Raw genomic sequence first — 24,676 nt, 5'->3', positions numbered from 1 at the left:
GGCCACTGGAAGGCCCTACTCTGAGTCCTGGGGGAACGTGGCCCTGGGACCCCCCGGGGAGCCAACTGAGGGCAGAGGGTCGGGCCCGCAAGTCGTGGACCCGAGAGCTGGCTTCTGAGTGAGAAGGACGTCCTTCAAGGATGGCCCAGGTGGGACACTAGCCGAAGAGTGAACGCAGGAAGCAAAGGGGGCTCTCGTGGCACCTGAAAACACGGCCACATCTGGAACCTAGTCCTTGAACTTGCCGGGAAGGGAGCACAGAACTCTGCACTTGATTCCGGAAACGGGCCCAAATCAAAACTCCCGAGATGCTCGGGGAAAACACCCTGCCGCGTGGCAGCAGTCGCTGGCCCCGTATGATCGGGTCCGAATGGCCTCGGCCTCTATACCGGCTAGAAAAGCATCACATCCAGATCTTTAGAGGGATGCCAGTTGCCTTTCACCTCCGGGATGGCCTACTTAAGACTGGCTCCCCAGAAGTGAACACAGGGACCAGCATGGTCGTGGGCAATGCAGCGGAGAAGCCCAGGGTCCCGTCGGCAACCGAATGGCCCCTCGGCCCCCCAGCCACAGCAGGGGCAGGGCACAAGTAGGACGGATCCTGGAAAGAACTGGATGGTGTAATGGTCCAGGACCCACTTCCTCCAAGCTGCCCGCTAGGACTTAGCAAAATAAACCCTCCACTCCTGGTGTCTCTGGTCTCAATTCCTGGCGGCACCCAGCGGGGGCTCTGAATGCCAGCTTCGTGTCCTCCACCTGAAGAGACAACCATCCAGCTGCTCCCGGCTACAGTGAACCCTCGTCAGCGTGGCAGGAGGGGCCGGCCTGCGTCTGGCGGTCGTGGCCGTGGAGCAGTTTGGCCAAAGGGCGAGAGCAGGTGCGGCGCTGGGGGCGATTAGTCCCATGCAGAGCCGAGCCAGGCCGTGCCACAAGCAGACAGCCCCGTGGCCACTTACCAGGGACCCTCGCTTGTACTGACTGTACCAGGTGGAGGGCTGCTCTTTGGGCCAGCGGGCCATTTTACTCTGCAAGATACGAAACGGGTGGGTTTAACCGACACTGCACACAAGTCGGAGGCCGTCTTACCAGTTTGCCACGCTTGAATTCACTGAACCAGGAACCCGGGTTTTCTTTGGGCCAAGAAGTGATTCTGGCCTAAACATCGAGGCGGGAGGTGGGGAGGGAGAGAAACAGAGAGAACGACAGTGTTACTTCTGCCTTCACGAGAAATGCTCCCACGTCCTGCAAACACGCCTTCTCCCCGCCCAAGCGGGCCTGCGTCCTGCCCTCACGGAGATGCAAGATGGCCTCCTGGGAGAAGATCCCTTAGGTGCACCTAACTCCCCCAGAGCTGGGCACTCGCTCCAGCGTGGACCCCTGACCGCGATGGGGACGGGGGAGCCCTGGTGCCTTCCCGGCGCGAGCACCTGCTTCACGTGCAGGGTCACAAGCGCCTGCATCTGACCCGTTCTGTGTACCCAGCACCTAGGACAGAGCCTGGCACCTCGTGACTGCAGAAAACTGCTCGTGGAGTGAACTAATGAAGGGGTGAACGGGCGGATCCTCACTCATCTCGCCCAGATGACGACAGTAATGATAATAAGACCATCTACTACTGATAGGCTGAGAGCAGACAGGCGGGCATTCCCTGATTCGATCCCCTGATCTGGGGGCGTGGCTCCATCTCCAAGGCCTCTCCCTGCGGACAGAGCGGGCAGGAGACCCTACTGCGGTCCGGCTGGGCGTGAGGCGCACGCGCGTGGTGTGTGTGAGCCTGGTGGACAACGGTGCGTGTGTAGCGTGTGTGCCGGGTGTGTGGTGGGGTTTTCTCTCTGGGGAGAGTGCCCACAGGTCCAGCCTGTTCCCAGCTGTACCTCCGGTGCTCTGCCTGGGCGCCAGGTCCCGTTCCCCACTCCCTGGCTTCTCCTCTGAGCTGGCCTCGTGCAGGGGAGCCTGAGAAGCGGCCCCACTGGAGGAAGAGCAAGCCCAGCCTGCCCCCCCGCCCCTCGGGACTCTCCCCTCTGGTTCCAAACCTGCTGCTGTCAGCGCTGCGCCCAAAAAGCACGAAGGCCGCCTCCTCCCAGAGCAGGACCAGAGGCGTGGGCAGGTTGGCGCCTCGCCCAGACTTCTGCCCTCCAACTCCACCCCTTCCACCACCAAGGGGGCCCTGCAACCCGGGAGACCGGGCAGAATGCCTCAACCCGCCCGAGGCTCCCAGCCCGTGGGGCCCTGGCGGTCAGCACAGGTGCAGAGGACAGGCAAGGAGCAGCGGGGGTCACTCAGCGCCCCAAGCCCACCGTCCGCCTGGCTCCACCACCAGCGAGGGCTCCTGGGGGCGTCCTACTGGTTCTCCAGCAGCGAGGCCGTTTGCAGAGGACAGACAGCAACAAAAGAATGTGAGCCAGCATTTTTCCATTTGAATTTCCTTCTGGGCCTCTGCCAGATGCAAGGGTCCTGAGGTTTGAATTTCCTTGTGAACCACAGGGGTCTCGTTGCCAGGAGTGTGGGTTCCCAAGGATTTAAAATCCCAGGTAGGGAGAGCGTGAACATGAAACAGGGGTCCCGAAGGCATCCACGTCAGTGCAGAGCCCCTGTTCCTGCCGGCCCACAGGAGTGCCGGAGCTCCCCTCGGTGACAGTGAGATTTAGGGACAGGGCACCTCTTCCTCCAGAGGAAGTGGCTCTGGGCGCTGAGGCAGCCGGGAAGCCGAGGACCACAGGTTGCCCGACTCCTGCTGTGCCCGACCCTGAACCTGCACAGGTACCATGGCTGCGGCTCCAGGAACCCACTGCCCTCGGCGTGCGGCATGGGATGGGGAGCCTTCTGGGTGGGACATTACGGAGGAGGGTCTGTCCAGGCAGATGCAAAGGGCACTGCGGCCAAAGTCTCCACCATCTTCCCAGGTAGAGACCTCGCCCCCCTTCCTCACCTGTCCTGGGCCACAGTGGGCCTGGCCTCCAACGCATGCTTGAGAGAAAGCAGCACACGCCTGCCACACATGCCTGTCCCTGCACGCCATCCACACGCCACCCACACGCCATCCACGTGCCATCCACCAGCCATCCACATGCCACCCACATGCCATCCACCATCCATCCACACGCCACCCACACGCCATCCACCAGCCATCCACATGCCATCCACACGCCACCCGCGTGCCACCCGCATGCCACCCGCATGCCATCCACACGCCATCCACACGCCACCTGCGTGCCACCCGCGTGCCACCCGCATGCCACCCACATGCCATCCACACGCCATCCACCAGCCATCCACACGCCACCCACACACCATCCACAAGCCACCCACACGCCACCCGCACACCACCCACACGCCATCCACATGCCACCCACACGCCATCCATGTGCCATCCACACACCATCCACGTGCCACCCACACACCATCTGCACACCATCCACCAGCCACCCACATGCCACCCACATGCCACCGCACACCATCTGCACGCCCATCCACACACACTGGTTCACACCCTTCCGCACACACAGAGACCCCACCACAGAGGCGAGGACGCTGAAAGACCACAGAGGAGACTCAGATCGACACCCCACAAAGTCTCCATGGATCAGAACCTCGCTAAACAGACTAAGGGACGCATGGCACTCAGGAGCGACTACCCAGGAAGCTGACACTAAGAATTTCTAAAAGACGTATTTGGGTCACTTTCGCTCCCCAAAGTCCTTCCATGGGTTTCAGGTTGCTCTGAGGTCAGAACTGTAGGGTCATTTTAGGAAGGATTTGACCAACCAGTGGCGGAAATCCCAGCCCCAGGCGTGGTAGGGGGAAGACAGCCACAGCCAACCACCCCTTCAACTTCCACAAATGAGGCTGCACTAAGCCCGTCCCATTGCTAGAAATTTCTTCCTAAGGCAGATTCAAGTCTACTTCCGGAGGAACAGCCTTGAGTTTAGATCTGGCCCGTTTCTGGTTTTCATCCTTAAAGCTGCTCGCACGTGAGATACCTGGAGCGCTGGCCCGGCCCCACCGGGAGAGGAGGCAAAGGAGGCGGGTACTCACCCCCTCGGACTTCTTGTCGGGGAAGACGCACGTCGAGCCCCCGGCTGTGAAGTTGCAGTAGACTTTGAAGGAGTCCCTGGAGCAGCCTTGGTTCGGATCCACCCAGTATTCACCTGGATCGCAGGGTTGGGGTTGGGGTTAGGGAGGGAGGCAGGTGGGGGGGGTTGCTCCTTGGACAGTTCCAGAAGCAGCTGCCACATCTCAGTCCAGCAGTGCCAGCACACAGCCCTTTCTGGGCTTTGCCCAATGGCATCCCGCTGTTCCTGCTGGGCCCACGGAGTGACAGCGACAGACTCATCACCAAGAGCACGGCTGGAGCGTGAGGCCCACGGGGTCCAAGCTCTGGGGACCCGGGAGGGTGGCTCTGCCTGCCGGCGGGTGGATGGGAACCCAGAGGTGCTCCAGGAAAACTCCTAGAAGTTCACGTACTTAGGATCCGAGTCAACTGGAACCACAGGCACCCCTTAAATCTTGCAGAAGAGTTCATCCTTCCCAGAGCAAGCCAGTGTGATCTTATTTTCTAGCAGGTAGGTAGTGCTTGGCTATTAATGGTGAGAATGGGACTGAAGCTCTGGAGTCTAAGTAGTACTTTCCCAAGTACAACGTCAAACACCAGCACGAGGACTCTTGCCAACACTGACAGCAGCTGTGGCCAACACCACGTCAGGCCCAAAGCATTTCATACATTGTATACACGTCCTCTGATAGGCACGTGTTTTAATTCCCATTTTGTAGATAGGGATCATGGGACTCCGGGTAGAGCAGGTTACCTGCCAGACAGTGGCTAAGATTAGACTAGACCCTGGCTCTGCGTGACCTCACAGCCCTGACCTCTTTCCCCGGCCTCCCAGGACAGCTTCCCGTCCTACTACGATGCCTCGTCAGGTGACAAGGGGGGACCTGCATCCCCACTGCACGGACAGGGACCTGAGGCCGAGCGAGGTGCGTGCCCGCCCAGGCCCGGGTCCCTCCCGCCACACCGGCTGCTCAGCCCCGACCCCTCCGCTTGTTCCCGGGCCCACGGTCGCCCTACCGTCGGGGAAGTCAGGGTGGCAGAGCTGAAGGTCTTTGCAGGTGCGCGCGGGGTTCTGCTGCGTGCCCAGGGGTCGTTTCATCTGCTCGAGCTCCAGCTTCAGCGAGCTGAGGGAGCCGAAGATCTCCTCCATGCCGTCCGCGTAGTCCATGTAGTCCTCACCCTCCCCTTCGCCCATCAGCTGGCTGGCGTCGATGTTCCGCCGGCTCCTGGACGCCTGGATCGGCAGGGGCTGGATGACCTCGCCTGGGGGACCCTGGGTGTGGAAGAGGGACAGTGACGGGTGGGAGAGGACGAGGCGGCCCCCGGGTGGCGGCCGGGCCGGGACCGCCAGGGCCGCACCTGCAGGGTCCTGGGTCGCAGATGCCGGCCCCTCCTGGTAGTACAGTCTCCTTCCCTCTTCTCTGTCTCTGGAAATATTCCACACCCATCCCTCGGGGCCCTGTCTAGGGCTGCCTGCTCCTGCCACACACACGCATGCATGCACACGTGCGCACACAGAGGCAGCTGGGCATACACGCACGCGCGCACACACACACCCCTCCCCCTTCCTCTCTCCTCAACCAGACTTCCGAGGCAGAAGCACCCTGGGCTGACCTGTGTCCTGCGGAAGGGGACAGGCCCCCCGCCCCCGCCACACACGTTTCATAACGTTTTGGGATTGAACCACACAAACAGTTGCTTCCACGATTCCCTCGGTGTTAGGAGAACCCCCATCTGGCTCCCAAGTCCTCAAGGTCTACTCACCGGCAGGCCGGGAGGTCCTGGCTGGCCTGCTTCACCCTTCGGGCCAGTTGGACCCTGGGGAAAAAGAGAAGAGAACCAACCTTGGTCACTGAGGCCTGATGTGACTTGAGTCCCCCCTTGAGGTCTAGAATGATCCCCGGAAACACGTGGAGAAGGTGGAGGGGCAAACCTAACATGCTGGGGCCCCTTCCCAGTCCCAGATGTGAGAACTTGGACACCCCAAGGAGGGGACTTAGGGGGACAGAGCCCTTTCTGCAAGGCAGGGAGCCTCCGTCTGAGATGACTCAGGGTAGAGGTGAGCTCAGGGCAGCCCAGCCACAGAGGAGGGGTGTGAACGACCGGCCCCATGAGTCAAGGGGGAAGGGGGATCCCAGGGTGGTTCTCATCCAAGGGGATGCACATCCCTCCCCCGGATGGCATGGGCCGGTCAGGGGCAACACCACTTACTGAGGATCCCTTAGCACCTTTTGGACCAGGAGGGCCCTGCGGAGAGAGGGGCAGAGCGTCAGCTGGTGGGCGGTCCCTTCCCCTCCCAGCACCAGCCTGCTCTTCACGCCCTCCTTGCGCCCATGTCCCCCCTCCAAGAGTCTACGCTTGTACTTGCTTGACAGGGGAGGTGGGCGGGGGCAGGCGCTCACCCACACGGAGGCCAGGAGGGTCCCGAGTGCCCCGGGTCAGCCTCCCACCCGCCCCAGCAGGGAAATCACAGCTCAGGCAGCCAGAGGCCCTGACACGGAGCCGCTCCAGCCCTCGCAGCAGCCCACAGCAGGGGCCAGCATCGGACCAAACGGGGCCACCTTGGGCCACGTGCACTCGGGCCCAGGTGGGGCTCAGAGGCTGACTAGTTTCGGGCGAGAAGAGACTCAAGGCCGGAGGATGTCTTTGCAGTCCTGGGTCTCCCAGCTGCATGGGGGGGCCCCAGGCTAGTGACTAGAAGACAGGACCCCGACTCCTCACATCCAGGCCAGGCTGGCCCTGCTCATGCCGACGGGGAAGGCGGGGGGCCAGCCACCGTCTTTGCCGCCCCCAGGGTGCCTACCATGGACTGTCCACACGCCCTACAATGCCCGGAGACAGAGGCTGCCCCCTTCTCCTCCCCAGCCTGAAACCAGAGCCCAGTGACCCCACTTCCTTGTTTCCACTGCTTGGAACGCGGGTGTGAATTAACGAGCAGATCAACCTGTGGTGCGGGGCACCAGGGCCACCTGGGCGGTGGCCCAACCCCAGGGGGTCCCAGGACTTCCCTGTAACTCTGAGGCCCATCCCCCCACTCTCCCAGGACAACCCAGGGAGCCGCGCGCCCCTCCCAGATACGCGCGCCCCTCCCAGATACGCACCGGCAAGCCAGGGGGGCCCGGGGGGCCGATCGGGCCCGAAGGACCAGTGATACCCTGAAAGGAGCAGAAACGCAGTTATCAGTGTTTGGGTCAGGAGGGAGCCTGTCCTGCAGCCACGCCCCTCGGTTCTCGTTGGCCTCTTACCCCAACACGGGCCGGCCACGTGCGAGGGGAGCCCTCGCTCCCTGCTGGGCCCGGCAGGGCCTGAACACCTGCTGTGAGGCTGGGCACCCCGGCGCTGCTGGGCACACCCTGGGCGCCCCGGCGGGGGCGTGGCTGAGTGTGAACGCTGCCTTCTAATGTTCTAATGTGAACCGTCCCTGCCTGGTCCCCTCTGGCTGCTTTCCGCTCCCGAAGGAGGGGCCCCGGGGCAGGGGGCGGAGAGTGTCCTGGGGTCCTGTCTGTTCTGTCTGTCCATCCAGCCTCCCAGTGGCTTTTCCCACACTCGGAGTTTGCAGCCTCTGAGCTGACCCTCTCTCCAGGTCTCGGTGCCACAGGGAGACACCATGGACGAGGCCGGGTTGGGGGGACGTCATCCCACAAGCTTCCTCCCTGCCTCACGGCTCTGCGCCTCCAGCTCTGTCTCGGACGTCCTGTCCTCTTCCAGGTCAGGTGCAGGCCAAGGTGGGCAGAGCACAGGGACACGTGTGAGCCTGTCACACCTGGCTTGGGAAGCGGTCATTCACAGGCTGGAGTGCGGCCCTGTGGCCCTGACATGGGGACGGGAAAGACCAGCCTGCCAGGTCCCCCCGCCCCCTGCCTCCACTCGCTCCCCGCCTCTCCTGGCCGTGGAATCCACTGCAAGAAGCTCCCAGGCGCAGGACGGCGAAACTTGCAGGCTAAGGGTTCCTTGGCTGTGGTTTCCTGGGGGCTTCAAACTCCAATTAGCTACAGGGGTTCCCAGGGAAGTCTAGGGTCAGGTATGCATATACGGGGTCAAGGTGGGAGCAAGGATGTGGCTGAGCAACGCCAGTGACCTCCTGGACAATGAGCTGGGTCACAGGGTCTCGCACAGAGTGGGGGGAAATGACCTTCACTTCTGAGGTCACCAGGACCACGAGGGCTAATGTGGGCCCGGGCTGGGCTCCAGTTCTGCCCCAGGTTGCTGTCACCTGGGCGAGCCCGTGCCCTCAGCTGTCCCCATCTTGATTTGATGGACGCGGGGAAGTCCTTCCGGCTCTAACGAACCTCAGGTCTTTGGACACAGAGCCAGCATCCCACGCACCTGTTCTCCCTTAGGGCCAGAGGAGCCCTGCGGGCCGGGGAGACCACGGTCACCCTTTTCTCCCTGTTCGCCCGGAGGTCCGATGAGCCCGATCAAGCCTGGGTGTCCCTGTGGGCAAATGAAGGGGCGTTGGCGGTGGCGACACCTCCCGTCCAGCAACGTGGGCCAGCCAGACGTGGCAGCACATCTTTGCCTTGGGGGCTGCCTGGAATGGACACAGGCCCAGGGCAGGTGCCGTCCACGGGGCCTCGCAGGCCCCCGACTGAGGGCAGGGGCCGGGTCTCCACGTCACATGTGTCTGTTTCCTTCGTGTCCTCACGCTGAGCGCGTGACGAACGTGGGGGAAGAGCAACAACACCTTGCTGAGTTTGAAACCACGGGTACTTGCGGGGCCTGAGTTTCAACCACAGAGTCCTCTGGAGCCCCATCTCACCTTTTCCCCTTTGGGTCCAGAGTCTCCTTTGAGGCCAGGGAGTCCTGGGGGACCCTGCGGGGGAGGCAGCGGGATCAGAGTTCTCGTTCCCAATCCCGCCCTCCGCCACCACCGGGGTCTCCTCGGGAGCATATCCGGGACTCACCATGGGGCCGGGGGGGCCGTCGGGGCCTGGGGCTCCTGGGAGACCTTGCTCACCCTGAAACACAGTTGACCCTCCGGGTGAGCCCCGCCCTGGCCACCCCCGTTCCCATCCCCACCCCTGCTCCCCTCCCTCTGTAGCCGCGCCCCCCCAGGCCTCCCCGGGGGCCACTCACCACAGGGCCAGGGATCCCTCGCAGGCCATCGGGCCCGGGCTTCCCAGGGGCCCCCTGGGGGCCAATGGGGCCAGTCTTCCCAGGAGGGCCTTCCAAGCCGGCTTCTCCCTGCAGGGCACCAAGGAGGACACGGTGGGACCCCAATGCTTGAGGCTCCGGTCACCCCAGCCCAGAACTGCTGCTCAGAAACCCCAAGGAGCCTTGGAGAGAACCCCAGATGCCCCCAGATATCCAGGGGCTGCCACCGATTCTCCACATTCCTTATCGAGGCCGCCCTGCTCAATCCTCCACCCACCAATGTCCACAGTCAACTGTGCTCCAGCCTCCCAGCTGTCATGGCCAAAGCAGCAGTTATGGCTGGCGCGGAACTCCTGGTGGGCACGGCCGCCATGTCCTGGGCAGACGTGGGGCTGGACGAGTTCCATCACCGTCTCAGGCAATGCCGGAGCACCTCCAAGAAGAGGCCCCGCCCAGCACCTCCCGGGGGGGAAGCGGCCTCGAGGGCTCTGGGCACAGGGCTGCACCCTATCCTCACCGCACGGGCACCCCACTCTCTCCTCAGCCCTGACTTGGGCACCGTCACCATCTCTGCTTCGCAGGCAAGGCAGCTGAGGCCTGGCCGGGTCAACGCCAGGCCCGAGGGCACCCAGCACTGGCCTCCCCCACTCAGGCTGGCGGGGCAGACAGAATGTGACAGCAGAGTCGGGGACCCCGGACCCAGAGGCGCAGCCAGCCCGCCTCCCTCTGAGCCCGACCTGCCCCTCTCCTCACGTTCACGTATGTGTCCAGTCCCCACCCCTAAGGCCACCGTGCCAAGGCACGCTCCGTAAGGTCTATGCGTGGTCGCGGTCGTGACCACGGCCGGGCTGAAAAGCACTTACCTTAGCTCCTTTCTCTCCCTGCCTGCCTTCGGGACCTATGGGGCCGGGGGGACCCTGGAAGGAGCAAGAGAGCGACACGTGACAAGTGGGTCCGCAGAAGCTCAGTGAGGAGCTGAGGAGGGGCCGTGGAGGTCACTCCCAGGCCCTTAGCACGAGGCCCAGGGCCTCCACGTCCAGAAAAGGCCCCTGGTCGGGCTGCGGAGAGGGCACTCCAGCAGCCTCCTTTCCTGGCTGCATACCAAGGGGCCAAGTTTACTGCAGCCCCAGAGAGAGACTGGATCATTCAATTAGCTTGTTCTGGCTTTTCCAAAGGTCTGACCCCGGGGAAAAGGGGTTTTTTCAGCTCCGTGGGTGTTTTTCTCCCACGAAGGCCGTTACTGATGGCGTCAACAGTAGGCTCACCCGAAACGGAGCGGAGCATCGACCTAGTGGGTCTGAGATTTGATGATGAGGCAGGAAGCTGAGCACTTCAAACGGAAGCAGTTTCCTCCTCGAGCCGCCTAGGGCCCCAGGGTCCAAGCCGGGGTTGGGGAGGGGCACGCTCCATTCAGGAGGTTGACGGGCAAGGGCACCTTGCAGCATCACTTACCCTCTTTCCCGGAGGCCCAGATGGACCTGGTTCACCAGTAGGGCCCGGGGATCCCTGGTGTCAGAGAGAGAACAGAGCATTTAGGAATCAGGGACAGTTAAGCTAAGACGTGGCAGGGCTGGGTGGGTCTGAGGCTAAGAAAAACGCAGAGTTTTCAGTCTGATTTGTCCTCGGCCAGCCCTAAAACTGCCTGTCTCTTCTTTTGCAGAATTAGCCCTAAGTGGAGGTGGTCCTGGAATCCTCTGCTCTGACCTCTACACTCAGCCCGTGGGCTGCAGCGGCGTAAGGGACCCGCCTGCCACCTGCAGTTCTGCTACATTTGGGGAACGTTCCCACCACGCCTGCCAGCACCCCTTCTGCAGAAGTGGACCCCGAGGCACAGGGAGGGCAGGTGTTGTCCTGGGTCAGCGGCTAGGGAGTGGCAGAACAGCAGACATCTCTCCGGGGGTACTGGCCCCGGAGCCGGTGTCCCGAAGCTTTCTAAACTTGAAGCAACGTTTCAGAACACTTGACATCAGGTGAGAGGCAACGTCTAATGTGAGCTCAGCTCCAGGGGCTGATGTGGAAAGAGCCTTCTGAGGAGAGCATCTGACTCCAATCGGGCAGAAACAGGTAATCCTGACGTGGGGGGGGTGGGGGTGCTTCTGGGTGGGGCGGTCGAGGACGCCGCGCTCTGTGTGCAGAACCACTGTCGGGACTGTGTGCGCGTTTCCCCTTCTGGGAGGAGGGTCCCCAGCTTTCAAGGTTCCTCAGAGGGAGCTCTCGGCCCCCTGTGGTTGTTGAATCACTAATCTAAGGTAACTGGGTGTAGGTTTTTCTCAGAAATGAACAAAGCAAGTTGTAAACCCCAAGCCCTGACACCTCCCCGAGGAGCTGCGTCAGGGTCCTTAGAGGTCCTGGGCGGACTCACCGTTTGTCCAGATTTCACCGTCATCTCCTTTGTCACCAGGGGGACCGTTCTTGACCCTGTGGGGCCAAAAGCAAGTTCCTTCTGCCTCCTGGATGGCACCCGAGTTTCAGGCACCAACACACAACGCGTCCCCGGTCCTCACCCAAAATCAAATTCCATCCCAGAGGTGCCGGTGCCTAGGGCGCTCAGAAGTGGGAAAGGAGAGTCCTAACAGACAGAACCGGAAAGGAGAAAACGGGGCCAGCAAGGCGGGTCATGGGCTGTGGGGACCCAGGGGCTCTGCCACCTCGAGCACCTACCGCGGGGGCCAGGCTGCTCCGGGGGGACCGGGATCTCCGGGAAAACCGACCGGGCCCTGAAACAGAGGAAGAGAGGCATTGGGGCCCTCAGCAACCCGGCCTGGAGCACGCATGCCCCGCGTGGCATGCGTCAGACTGCCGCCCTGAGCCGTCCAGCCCCAGAGCATCCCACTAGCTCTGACACTTCGGTGCCCTTCACAGCAAGGCCTTTCCAGAACATCCTCTCATGTGAGCCACACAAGCCTGAAAGCGAGCAGCGTGGGCCAGCCCTCTCGACCTCTGGAGGCCCTCAAAGGGCAGGCTCTTGCCCACACTTTTGTTCCTGGAGCCCCCGGCTGACACTGGAAGCTGGACCTAGAAGGCGCTGCTCTGCAGACCCTCCGGATGCAAAGCCGGGGCAGGCTGCAGGAGGGGAGAGGGGCCGCACAGAGCCTGCTCCATCCAGAAAGCTGCCTGGTCCACAGACATGGCCTCCGAGGCGTCCCCCTCGCCCCACGTCTCCCCTCTCCCACCTCCACTGTTTTGGCTCAGTAGCTGGTGTGGAAACCTCTACACCTCAGGAAATCACCCCAAGACCAGCGATGGGCAGGCAGCTCTAGGGGTTGATGATGATCTAGGGGCCCCTTGGCATCTCCCAGGTACTCACGGGGCTGCCTTTGGGACCGTCGTCTCCGGGAGGGCCCTTGGGTCCAGGGGGTCCAGCAGCACCAGAAGGGCCCGACTCACCCTTCTCTCCCCTTTCACCTTTGGGTCCCTGCGGGGGAAAGGCGGGCACCGTGTTCCCAGAGCCAGCCTCGCGGTTGCCTCGAGCAAGAAGCTTGCCGGAGGTGTGCTCCTCACGGGCACCGGGGAGGAAGGGAGCACATGCCTGTGGCCGGGCCTCGGCCCCTGTGGGTGCCAGCGGCTTCCCGAGCTCCGCCAACCCTCAGCAGCTCCCTGCGGGAGTCTGGCTCCCCTGGGGCCATGAGGGGGCCCGAGTAGCCCACTGGCTTCCCGGGGCCTCTGAGGCCGACACCCGACTGCTAGGTGGGCAGGGTTGACTCCTGACGAGACAGCAGGCAGCGTGGACCCCGAGGGGCTGCAGGGACCCAGGCCGCCCACCCACTCAGTGGTCCTCAGGTGGAGGGAGCCCAGGAGACCTCTGTCCAACAGCCGTCTCCTGGGCCGGAGGGCTGCCCTCGGGGGAGCCTCAAGACACGGCTCATCCGACCTGCGAAGGTCTGCATGTTCCGGGTCTGGGCTGACCAGGTGACAGCCATGGGCCCCACATTTACGGAAGCCAGTGAGAGGGTCCTGGAGCGCAGACAGCTGTCCCGGGCGTCCCTCACTACCGTCTACGCACACACGCTCCGGACGGCTGTCCCGGGCGTCCCTCACTAACGTCTACGCACACACGCTCCGGACGGCTGTCCCGGGCGTCCGTCACTAACGTCTACGCACACACGCTCCGGACGGCTGTCCCGGGCGTCCCTCACTAACGTCTACGCACACACGCTCCGGACGGCTGTCCCGGGCGTCCCTCACTACCGTCTACGCACACACGCTCCGGACGGCTGTCCCGGGCGTCCCTCACTACCGTCTACGCACACACGCTCCCGACGGCTGTCCCGGGCGTCCCTCACTACCGTCTACGCACACTCGCTCCGGACGGCTGTCCCGGGCGTCCCTCACTACCGTCTACGCACACACGCTCCGGACGGCTGTCCCGGGCGTCCCTCACTACCGTCTACGCACACACGCTCCGGACGGCTGTCCCGGGCGTCCCTCACTACCGTCTACGCACACACGCTCCCGACGGCTGTCCCGGGCGTCCCTCACTACCGTCTACGCACACACGCTCCGGACGGCTGTCCCGGGCGTCCCTCACTACCGACTACGCACACACGCTCCGGACGGCTGTCCCGGGCGTCCCTCACTACCGTCTACGCACACACGCTCCGGACGGCTGTCCTGGGCGTCCGTCACTAACGTCTACGCACACACGCGGGCACACACGTGCACGCACACACGCTCCCTCACCACGGCACTCCCGCTCTTTTCCAGCAAGATGGTGAGGTAAGCACAAGAGGAGACGTGACTCCCATTTCAGGATGGGGAAACTGAGGCAGAACAGGAGCCTCCCACCCAGGACCCACCCACGCCGCATCCCCCTCCTCCCCCAAAGCCCACCCACTCACCGGGGGGCCCCCTTCGCCGGGAAGGCCAGGCTCTCCAGCTTCGCCGGGCTCACCCTAAGGAGGAAACGTGATGCGGTTACAGCAGCGACGAGAACAGTGGTTCCAGCGTCCGGCATTTAGCGAGTCGTCCCTGACACTGGGCTGGGGGGTGGTGGTTAGGGGGCCGGGGGTGAGACGCGGTCACTGTCCTCTGAGGGTTCCCAGGACTGGAGGAGAGACAGGTGAGGGACCCAGGGGTAAAGCGACAGTGACATACACAGGCACGTGACGCACGCGGAGCGGGCGCGGACGGTACGTGGGGGCATTAAAGATGGCTTTCCCCAGGAAGGGATGCTGCGGGTGAGCTTTGGAGGACGACTGAGAGAAACCAGGTGAAAGGAGGAGGGGGACAGCTAGGCAGATCCGTTTGCCGGCAGGCGGGACAGAGCAGGAAGGGCGAGAGTGGCGGCGGCCGAAGCTGGGACGTGCCCTGTGGCGGGTGGTGAGGGCACGGGGAGGGCGTGCTGCTCTGAGCAGAGGTCGAACGCCATTCACTGGTGGTCTCAGCAGGGGCGTTCCTCTGCGGTTTTCCTATCGTAAAACGTGAGCAGCGATGGGAGACTTCTTTCAGCCGAATGGCCTGATGTCAGAAAACAAGTTCTGGAACGGCGTGAAAGGAGTGCAAACACAGGGGAGCACATCCATCGCCTTCCTCTTACCCCCGAGGAACTGGGATAAGTGCTTTAAAAGTAGTGCAAACTCCTGGGCCCAGGTGGAGTCAGACTCTGGCACCGTCTCGCCCGCTGCACACGTGCACGCACGTAAGGCACGTACACACGTGTGCACGGGCATATGTCCAGTGTGCTCGCGTCATCTCCAGGGCCCAAGCCCTGACATTAACCAGATCAGATGGAGAGGACCCGGGGCTATGAGAAAACAGGATTTGACAGAAACGGGAGTTGAAAAGGTAGCAACTACACACTTCAAGGAATAGATAACTATGTCTATCAGAGCCAAATCTCAGAGGAGGAGGTGGCGGGGCCTTTGCTGGTGGGTGTTATCATCTGGAAAATCTCCTGGGTAAGGGCAGGGCTCCCAGGTCCATTGCACACATCTTCTAAGTTTCAAAATGCATCTGGCAGGAATGGCCCAGCAGTGCACCGTGTACGCGGTGGACACACACACGGGTACACGCACGCGTACACGCACACACACGCGCACGTCATACACCGGGACAGTGACGGGGCGTGAATCACCTTCTCTCCCACTGCACCAGGATTGCCTATTCCACCTGGGGGGCCTTGCGGCCCGTCAGCACCTGGAGCTCCGGAGGGTCCTCGGGGGCCGGGGGGACCTGGGGGACCCTGGGAGAAGAAGAGCCATTGAGCCCAGAGGAAACACAAACGTCTACCAAAACAGCAACCAGCCACCATGGCCAGGCCTCCACGAGCCGGTGCCACTCACCATCTGACCCACATCTCCCGTCTCGCCCTTCTCTCCTGGAGGTCCCGGCAGACCCTGAGAACAGGAATTCATCAGAAACTCGGCACGTGGGCGTGGCTCTATCCCCCCAGCACACAACTTGCACCACCTCCCCAGCAAGACCCCAAGCCGAGCATTCAAAAGCCTCAGGATCGTGCTTTTCAACGTACAGCTACATATGAGCACGTCCCCCAAATCCCAAGTTTCAGAATTAGCGCAAGGGAAGAATTAGAGAAGTATGCAAAGATTTATTGACAAGGTGCTTCCTGAAAGCGTCCCATAAAACAATAAACCCTAATGAGCCACCAGCAGGGAAATGTCTGAATCAATTATGTCACCACCATATGCTGGGACACGAGGCAGTGACTGAGAGTCACGTTTTCAAATATAAATAAAAAGTGATGTGTTCCAAGAAGGTTTAATGACATTTGACGCGACGTGTAATATAAAAGGAAGCGGGAAAAGCTGGATCCAAACTCTCTATACACGCAGCGCGAGTCGCAGTTTGCAAAGACCAAACAGAATCACGCACGTGTGCGTGTGTGTGAGCACAGGCGTTCAGGAGGTGTGGAGAGGCACCACCACGTGCTGAGAAGCCGTTTTTGTTTCCTTTTCTAACAGTTTATCTGTAGTTTCCAACATTTCTACAATGAGCAAATTCACAAATGGCACCGGTTAAGAGAAGTGAATATGGGTGTGTCGGCACGTCATGTATGGAGACGCCCCTGAAGCCTTGCCTTAGCTTTCAGAAGACAGGAGGGAGGGGACAGGAGGGCCGGGCAGGGCAGGGGAGGGGAGGGGAAGGCGTCACAAAGATGCAGGAATCAGCTGACGTGGACCCCCAGCCACCGTGCAAACTCTGTTGTTACCTGCAGCCCCACGGGTCCCGGGGGACCGGGAAAACCTCTTGGACCTTCATCACCTTTCTGCCCAAAAAGGCCCTGCTGGCCACGAGGACCTGGCTCGCCGTCAGCTCCCTACAGGGAGATGGTTGAGCATGGTGAGGGCCAGGTACGGGGCCACGTCAGCTCGAGGGATGGGGACTCTCTGATACTCACAGAGGGGCCTGGCTGTCCAATGGGGCCTTGAGGTCCTGTGGGCCCAGGTGGACCCTGTGGGGAAGAGACAGAGAGAGTTGTTTCCTGAGTCACAGCTCAGGCCGAGGGAGAAAGGCCAGCGCGCGCAGGGGCTCTGCAGCCAAGGTCATCGGGGCCGCACCCACGCTTGGCCGTCCTGGGCCAGGCTGCCGGCTCTGGAATGCGAGATGCTCTCTGTTCAACCCTGAGCATGTGCCGTCAGCGGCGGGGGGACAGCCACACCGACGTCCTGCCAGAGGCCACCGTGCATCACCTCGGCCCCCACCACACACCCATGACACAGGCCCCAGAGGCCCCATTTTAAAACGAGGACCGTGATCACGTGGCTCAGCCGTGGCCGAGCGAGGGACTGATTCCAAAGCCCACACCCGGCAGCACGGTGCCTGCCCCCAAGCACATTTCACTGTCGGCACGGGGACAGCGTGAGAGAGGCCCGCACGCCGTCGCTGTCCCGGGGAGCCTGCCTGGCCCCGGGTCAACAGGGACGTGGTCACTGTCTGCCTGGGAACAGACACGCCCGGCGAAAAGGCCCGCAGTGCAGGCCTCCTTCCGTGGCCACCGGGCGGAGCTGCCAGCCAAGTGACACGCCGTTTGCAAGAACGCACCAGTATTTCTAAAGCAGAATTTTTTTTTTAAGGGAAAATTAAGAGGCGTTTCGTCAGGGTGCTGCCTCTGTCGGAACACCCTGCAGCCCTCGGCATCGGAGGGCGGTGATTATGTCTGTGGGACCGAAAACCTCAAGGACAAAAACGCTGAATCTGCTTGACTTCACAAAACCTGTGAGTGCTTTCTGCTCATCTGTCAACAAGGGATTCTCTTACAGATACACGTGACATGCATACATGTGCACCCAACACATACCTGTGCGTGCACACACGCACGTAGGCGCACGTACGCACACAAGATTTCAACAGGGAAGGGAAGCCCGAAGCCCAGCTCTGGCCCATCAGTTACCGGCGTGAATGTTGTTATATTAAAACGGTTGTTCATGTCAGTGATGAGTGTGAGCCACACCGAGCACGTAGCCCTGTGCCGTGGCTCCACTGGTGGCCCTGCATGTGGCCCCTTACCTGTTCGCCTTTGTCTCCCTTGCTCCCCTTCTGTCCCGGTTCCCCGATCTCCCCCTGTGGGAACACGTGAAAGACCCATCAGACGGTCCAACGATCGTTTGCACGTCATCTGCTCCCCTTAATTAATTTTTCTTGGACAGTAAGAACAATCTCCTCTCCAGGGGGCCCTATAACTTTCCTAAGAAGAAACGTTTCCATATATTAATTTGATTTCTTTTTTAATGAGAGAACTAAAAGGGATGAGGCCTTGATCTTACGCTTCGCAGGACTGTACCAGATTTGAAAGTGTGATAAAAGAAATCGTAATGGAAATATTTACTTTGTCAAGTTGGATGACATGACAGTATAATAAAGACAAGTCAATTACTACGCTTCCCAAGTTATTAAAATCTCTCCAGTGTTTCTGCTGTGCAGGGTTGTCTCCCACCCTGAGAGGCAAGGCGTCATCGCTGCAGAGGTGACAAAGTCGGAAATGTCACCGGAAAGTTCTCATAAACAGAAAGTGAAAACCGAAGAGATAAATTTCACTGTCTTCATTAGCTGGAGGATAAAATACAAGCTCCGGCAGTAAGAGCGTCAGGAGCATAAAGCACGTTCTTAACGGAAGGGGGCCTTGATCACTGAAGTGGAGACATTTAAAAATAGACGTTGAGTAAAACCTCATTAAATCAGGCTCCACAGATTTAGAATTTGAAATGACTGAGAGCATTTTCCCGTGCTCTGGCTGCTTCAGCAAATGTCTCTGGCAACACCAAAACTACCCAAGAGAAAAGCAGCGTCTAAGTCCCCTCAAGCATGTCAGAGATCTCATTTATTACCATTATTTGTGAGCTATTCCGAAATCATCCACTAACGCCAAGAATGTCGGATGGCAGCATGGGGTCCGTCTGTCGCCAGAGCCCCTACGTCGCCTGCATCACTTGGTTTAAAAGGAACCCCCCCGGGCTTCCCTGGTGGCGCAGTGGTTGAGGGTCCGCCTGTCGACGGAGGGGATGCGGGTTCGTGCCCCGGTCCGGGAAGATCCCACATGCCGCGGAGCGGCTGGGCCCGTGAGCCATGGCCGCTGAGCCTGCGCGTCCGGAGCCTGTGCTCCGCGGCGGGAGAGGCCACAGCAGTGAGAGGCTCGTGTATGGCAAAAAAAAAGAAAAGAAAAAAAAAAAAGGACCCCCCCCCCGCCCCCCCGCCAGCTCTGACCTGCCAGCACTGGCCAAGCTTGGCTGTGCATGGTCCAGGTTGGGGGACCTCACTGAATTCTTCTTACCTTATCTCCATCTTCTCCAGGGGGACCCACAGGGCCAGCTGGACCAGGGAGCCCCACGGGACCCTGTAGACCGTCTCGGCCAGCTGGGCCTTGTGGACCTTTCTCGCCCTAAAGAGGAGAGGAGATCCCTGTTCAAAGGCAGCTCCATCGTGGGAACATCTGCCACCAGCTCATCCTCCACAGAGAGGCCCACAGGCAGGAAGTGGGCAGTTCCTGGGCAGGGACCATCACCACGGTCCTAATGGATTTCCCTCGGATGCACCGAGGGTGGCTCCGAGTCCGGCTTTGTGTCACCCCTTCCCCTGCATCTCTGCATTTAATCCTCGCCCATCCTAGGAAGGGCTACTCTTTTACAGAAGGGGAAACTGAGGCTCGTTCGTAAGCAGTAGAGCCGGGATTCAAACCTCGCCGACCAGATTCCTGGGTCCGTCCAAGCCAGCGGCCCGGAGGGCCTGAGCTCCGGCCTCGGCCAACTTGCTTATTACTCTCCCGATTCCCTGCAAGAGCACACGGACCTGCACATACGTGAGCACACACACACACACACACACACACACACACACACACACACACACACTCTCCTATCTTCCCTTCCTCATGGTTTTGGTTCATTTTCCTATTTGCCCCCTTGGTCATCTCAAATGATCCTTACTGAGTTCTTGCTTAATTTTACCAGCCACGTTCCACGCTGTGAGTGGCTGGAACTTTCTCACCCAAGCCGGGATTCCCTTCTCCCAGCAGAGGCACAGAACGAGGCGTGGACGTCGGGGAGGGGACACGGGTGGGGAAGTGCATAGTCACACAGTCACCGACTTGGGCCGGCATCCTCTCCTACCCCCTCTTCCCCTCTCCTGCTGCACAGTTCACTTCCTCCTCCTCGATTTAGTTCGTCCTGATAAAAGTTCTTCCCCAATGAAGCCAGAAAATGCCCAGGCTGACTGTGGCTCACAGAGAACCTTCCTGCCCGACATGACACATGACCTTTGTTTGACCTTTTCTTCTCTTGCAGCTACTCTGGAAGCATGACAAGCTTTTCACAGGAGGATACAACCCTGAGAGGTTTCTGCTCAGGTATTTACTCTCTTGAAACAACGAACTCGACCGTTTCCAACCGCATCTGTGTGTGCTCTACATGCGTCCAGCGCCCGACAAGAGTCAGGGTTCTGGGGCAGAATTCAGCGGGATCCGTGTCCTGGGAGCCTCACAGGAAGGAGCAGATGCCATCAGAACTGCCGATGACACACTGATCGGATTCTCCATGACGCCCACGTGTCCAGCGTGGTTCCCATGGGGAGCTCTCGGCCGGGAAGGCAACCAGGGCCCTCTTTCTACCCATGCGCCATGGACGGGGAAACACATAAGGAAAACCACTCCTTCTAACAGAAATCAATCCACGCAGGTGTCTTAACTCGACAGGACACCATCCTCGCAGCCCGTTACCCCGGAACTCGGGCTCCTATGACATTCAGAATTCGAAAGGGAGGTTTGAGCTGGAATTTGTCTCTGTGGCTGATTGAATGCAGGGGCAGGCGAGCGTTTCCAAAATCACGTGGCAGACGTGAAACGTGGCCGGGGTGAGGGTACATCCAGGCAGGAAGGGGGCGCTCTGGGGAGTCGTTTGGGGAAGGGGCTGGTGGTTGGCTTCCCAGGAGGTGTCTAGACAGGAAGGGTCTCTCTAACCCCCTTCATGGAAAGCAAGACTCCAGACCCCCTGTCCCTGAGCTTTCACAAAGCCTCCAGGTTGGGGCGATCACAATTGGGGTTCACTGGGAGGCCGGCGGTCAGGGGTCTGGGAGGAAGCTGCTTATCTGCCGGTCATGTCTCCCGTCCCTTCCTTTCTCCACGCCTACCCCCAGACCGACAACGCAAGCACCACCCCAAATACCCACCTTTCCCATACACTGACCGGGTGTCGGCCCGGGCCGGGGGGCAGGGGGCTGTGCACACAGGGCACCCAGAGCCTGGACTGGGGCCAACGCCACGTTTGGACACACTGTCTCCACCCCTCCCCGTGCCTGCACACGCTGGGGCCCAGATGTGTAGGTGTGACCAGCCGAGCCTGGCCCGGACGCTCCCCGAACACCCCTCCAGCTCAGGCAACTCCGGGAAAGAACCTGGCCGCCACTGTGATCGGCCCAGCTGGGCACACACCACAAACTGCCCCCACGTCCCCGATCCCGTGAACCCCCAGGGAAATGCCTGGGGAGGGGACAACACGGGGGCAGGGACAGAGCTCCTTCGAGGCAGTACTTACAGGAGCTCCTTTCTCCCCAGCCGGCCCGGGAGGTCCCTGGGGCCCAGGTCTCCCTGGAATTCCGATGGGCCCAGCAGCACCGGCCGGACCTCTCTCCCCTGGAGATCCCTGGGGCGAGGCAAGAAAGTGGTTTATTTCAAAGGCTCTCCAATGCATGGATACAACTTCCTAAAGCACCGCCTGGTCATACCACTCACCCTCTCCCTCTAGAGCCCACAGTAGCTCCCCAGGGCCCTTTGCAAACACGAACTATCTGGTCTAGCATTTGGGGCTGTGTTTCTGACGCCCTCTTCGCTCCCCAACCCGTAATTCCAAGTCGCTCTGCAGTGTCTGAGAACACATCCTCCCTCCGTGAGTCCTGGCTTTGAATGACCTCCTCTGGGATGCTGGTAGCCACTCTGCCCTTTGGGGCCTGCCTGCCACAGAGCGTCCACCTGCTGCCCTGCTCCTCCACGCTGTACGTTTTTTTTTTTTTTTTTTTGCGGTATGCGGGCCTCTCACTGTTGTGGCCTCTCCCATTGCGGAGCACAGGCTCCGGACGCGCAGGCCCAGCGGCCATGGTTCACGGGCCCAGCCACTCCGTGGCATGCGGGATCCTCCCGGACCGGGGCACGAACCGGTATCCCCTGCATCGGCAGGCGGACTCTCAACCACTGCGCCACCAGGGAAGCCCCACACGCTGTACGTTTTAAGGCAAGGCTCTGGCCCAGGAGCGGGGCTGACAGGTGGACACCTGGACTAATTCTAGGGGTTCAGCATCGCGAGACCGCTGTTGCCTGGGGTGTCGTCCTGTTCCTGGCCCTTATCACGAGGAAAGGCGGTATTTGACTTCCCCGTCACTGTCTCTCTCAAATGGCCCATAACTCAGGGGAAGGGGGGCGGTCATTCCATGGTCCACCCTCAAACCCAGCCAGGGGCCAGGGGAAGCTCCTAAAGCCCCACTCTGTAGGTGAGTGAGGGGGCTGTCAGATGGGCTCATTTGAAGGGCAGGGGGAAGTAACACAGATGTCGCCTTTCCACAAAGAGGCAAGAACAGGGGGCCCGTGGGCGTGTCTCTGGAGGGTGGGCACAGGCTCTCGCGGCCCCTGATTCCCCCAGACCACAGCCCAGGGTCTGGAAGCTCTGGATCTCCAAGCCTCTTGTAGCTAGACTCAAAGTTGGCGGGGACCGCCTCGGTTAACAGACAGCACAGCTCTGGGGGAAAGGCCTCCCGCCTGTACTGGGTCACCTCTGCCTTGGGCAGCCCCAGGCGCGCCGACAGCCCCGCTCTCGAGGCCGTGGAGCTGTGTGTCCGTGCCCGTCCCGGCTGCTCCGGGCCCAGACCCACGCGAAGCATCCTCCACAGGCTGGGGAGCCCGTGCAGCCCTCCTCCAAACCGCCCGGCTCTCCAGCGGTCCTCACACAACACGGCCCCGCCCCTGGCCCTTCGTCACCGGCTGCCAGCACGGGCACACCGTGCACGTCCCTCCCAAGCCCAGCTCCGCCACCACAGCTTTCCCAGGACCCACGCGGGGCCAGGGCAGGTGTGCGTGCTCCCGGGCCTCGGGACGCCCGTCTTGCCTGCAGAGCAGAGGGTGGGAAAGAGGCTCTGTGCCAAGCCAGCACACTCACCGCGGGGCCTGGCGGGCCTGGGGGGCCTTCACTGCCTTTCAGTCCAAGCGCCCCCTGCAAAGCAACAACATGTGGGCGGGGCGCCAAGGGGAGACGCCCCCCGGGCTGGGCAGCCTCCAGCTCCGTCCCCCTGGCTGGCCCCTCACTCACCACTGGACCAGGAAGCCCTCGGTCCCCGGGGAAGCCACGTAGCCCTGGGGGGCCATCTTTTCCAGGAAGGCCGGTGGGGCCTGGGTCACCCTGAAATCAGAGCCATAGGTGAGTTTCCGAGCGATGCCCAAGACCAGGGTGGACAGGGAGCTGGGCGGGGCCTGGTGTTCCGGATCCGCTCGGGACCTGGGTTGGAGGCTTCCCCGGGCACTTGGCTTTAAAAGGAACCTCTGCGCCTTGACTTGAATCATTGGTTGGCAGGTCCACGCGCTGGAGTGCAGCCCAAGCTCACAGCCGGGGTCCCGTGCGGCGGGCTGGCTCTGCGTGTGGCTCGGGGACGGATTCCGACCGGGACTCCAGTCGTCTCCACGGAGGCCCAGGCCCCCACCATGTCCTTCGGGGCCACGACGGCTGAGCCAGGGCTGAGGGCCCCACGTCTGCCCTTCTCATGTATCTGGGGATCCTCGAAAACTGGGCTCAGGGGAAGGAGTCCGTGGCCGAAGCATGGGAAGCGTTGCCTTGAAGAGGACTTGCTGCTCAAGACACTCGTCTCGAGCCTGAAACCACATATTCTGAGAAGATTCTCCACCTGAGCATGTACCTTCCCTGAGGTTCACTAAAGCTTTGACATCTTCCAGAATTTTCTCTGGGGTCCAACATGGCAGCATATCGGTCTTCAAACCAGCATGCCCTTGGCTCCCTTTCCAAACTCAGAGAGCTCTCGCTGTGGCCAGACACCTGGCTCTGTATTATACACACACGTACGCGTCTCGTTTTTCAAGCACATACATATGTACTCAAGCATATGTGCACGCATGCCTACATACGTGTGTGTAATTTTTTCACTATTTGATTACTTCTCAAGTTTACTTTCTTGTATGTGTTCACACAAGGGGCTGGAGAGCTTATCCTTCCTGTGTCCCTCACTGAAAAGCTGAAAACGGGAAGGCTGTTCATTTTTATGCTAAAACACAGAAAGTCATAACCACCAGCCTGGGGTACCCAGGGTGGGGACAGATATTTTTAATATTTATTCTTTCTCCTCTTACAGTGGGCAGTTTTTTAAAGGGTCGCTTTCTGCTAAATCCCACTTAGACACATGAGTTGTCAGGGTTGTATCCATTTCTGGGAATGGGCGTGGGCAGCCCGGGGAAAAGGCGGTCCCCAGCCCCCGTCACATCCATCCGGGCGGCAGGTGTGCTCAGCTCCCCTTCAAAGCTAGCAAAAGCTGAACTAAGTTCCTGGTTTGGGGGATGGACTGGCACGAGGAGCATCTGCTTGAGAATTACCCACTCTTCAGAAAAAAGCAGACCAAAGGCCAAAATGGTTCCTTGGGAAAGTCTACCTGGCACGGAGGTCCCGGACACTCACCTTCGTCCCTTCTTTTCCGGCCAGGCCCGGGAGCCCTTGTTCACCAGGGGGGCCCGGGGGCCCAGGGTGGCCACGCTCACCCATGGGACCAGTTTCTCCCGTGGGACCCTGTTGGGAAAAGTGTGTCAGCCATAAACCGTGTTCGAGGGACACGCAAGGGAGTAACCTTCTCTTCCTACATCTAAGGACAGCCTGGCCACAGAGGCAAAGGGCCACTGCAAGCCCACTAGACCTCCACATTCCTTTGAAAGTCATCTCCCTCCGGTAAAGATCCAGAAAGGTCAAAGCGAACCAGGTGGGTGATTTTCGACAGCCACTGCCTGGCCCTGTGGTCCTGTGTCTCCTCCCCGATGAAGTGGGGCAGGGCCTGCGTTTCCCAGGGTGTCACGGGGAAACCAGCAGAGAGAGGGAGCGGGGA

General features: G+C 60.8%; 1 protein-coding gene across 1 annotated transcript in view; it reads right to left on the bottom strand.

Moving 5' to 3' along the window:
• COL5A1 (collagen type V alpha 1 chain) overlaps positions 1-24,676 on the bottom strand; it is a 163,621-nt gene that overhangs the window by 11,960 nt on the left and 126,985 nt on the right. Inside the window, 26 exon segments of the mRNA XM_032634394.1 lie at positions 957-1,025; positions 4,036-4,148; positions 5,069-5,324; positions 5,816-5,869; positions 6,263-6,298; positions 7,153-7,206; positions 8,378-8,485; positions 8,811-8,864; positions 8,956-9,009; positions 9,128-9,235; positions 10,009-10,062; positions 10,598-10,651; positions 11,500-11,556; positions 11,803-11,862; positions 12,453-12,560; positions 13,984-14,037; positions 15,219-15,326; positions 15,427-15,480; positions 16,314-16,421; positions 16,503-16,556; positions 17,612-17,665; positions 18,873-18,980; positions 21,127-21,234; positions 22,738-22,791; positions 22,888-22,977; positions 24,259-24,366. Of these exon segments, the coding sequence (XP_032490285.1) occupies positions 957-1,025; positions 4,036-4,148; positions 5,069-5,324; positions 5,816-5,869; positions 6,263-6,298; positions 7,153-7,206; positions 8,378-8,485; positions 8,811-8,864; positions 8,956-9,009; positions 9,128-9,235; positions 10,009-10,062; positions 10,598-10,651; positions 11,500-11,556; positions 11,803-11,862; positions 12,453-12,560; positions 13,984-14,037; positions 15,219-15,326; positions 15,427-15,480; positions 16,314-16,421; positions 16,503-16,556; positions 17,612-17,665; positions 18,873-18,980; positions 21,127-21,234; positions 22,738-22,791; positions 22,888-22,977; positions 24,259-24,366 (2,139 nt within the window).

The sequence above is a fragment of the Phocoena sinus genome, chromosome 6, assembly GCF_008692025.1.
Source record: "Phocoena sinus isolate mPhoSin1 chromosome 6, mPhoSin1.pri, whole genome shotgun sequence".
NCBI classification, from domain to species: domain Eukaryota; kingdom Metazoa; phylum Chordata; class Mammalia; order Artiodactyla; family Phocoenidae; genus Phocoena; species Phocoena sinus.
Note: the sequence above shows the minus strand (reverse complement) of the source record. Positions and strands in the feature narration are given on the sequence as shown.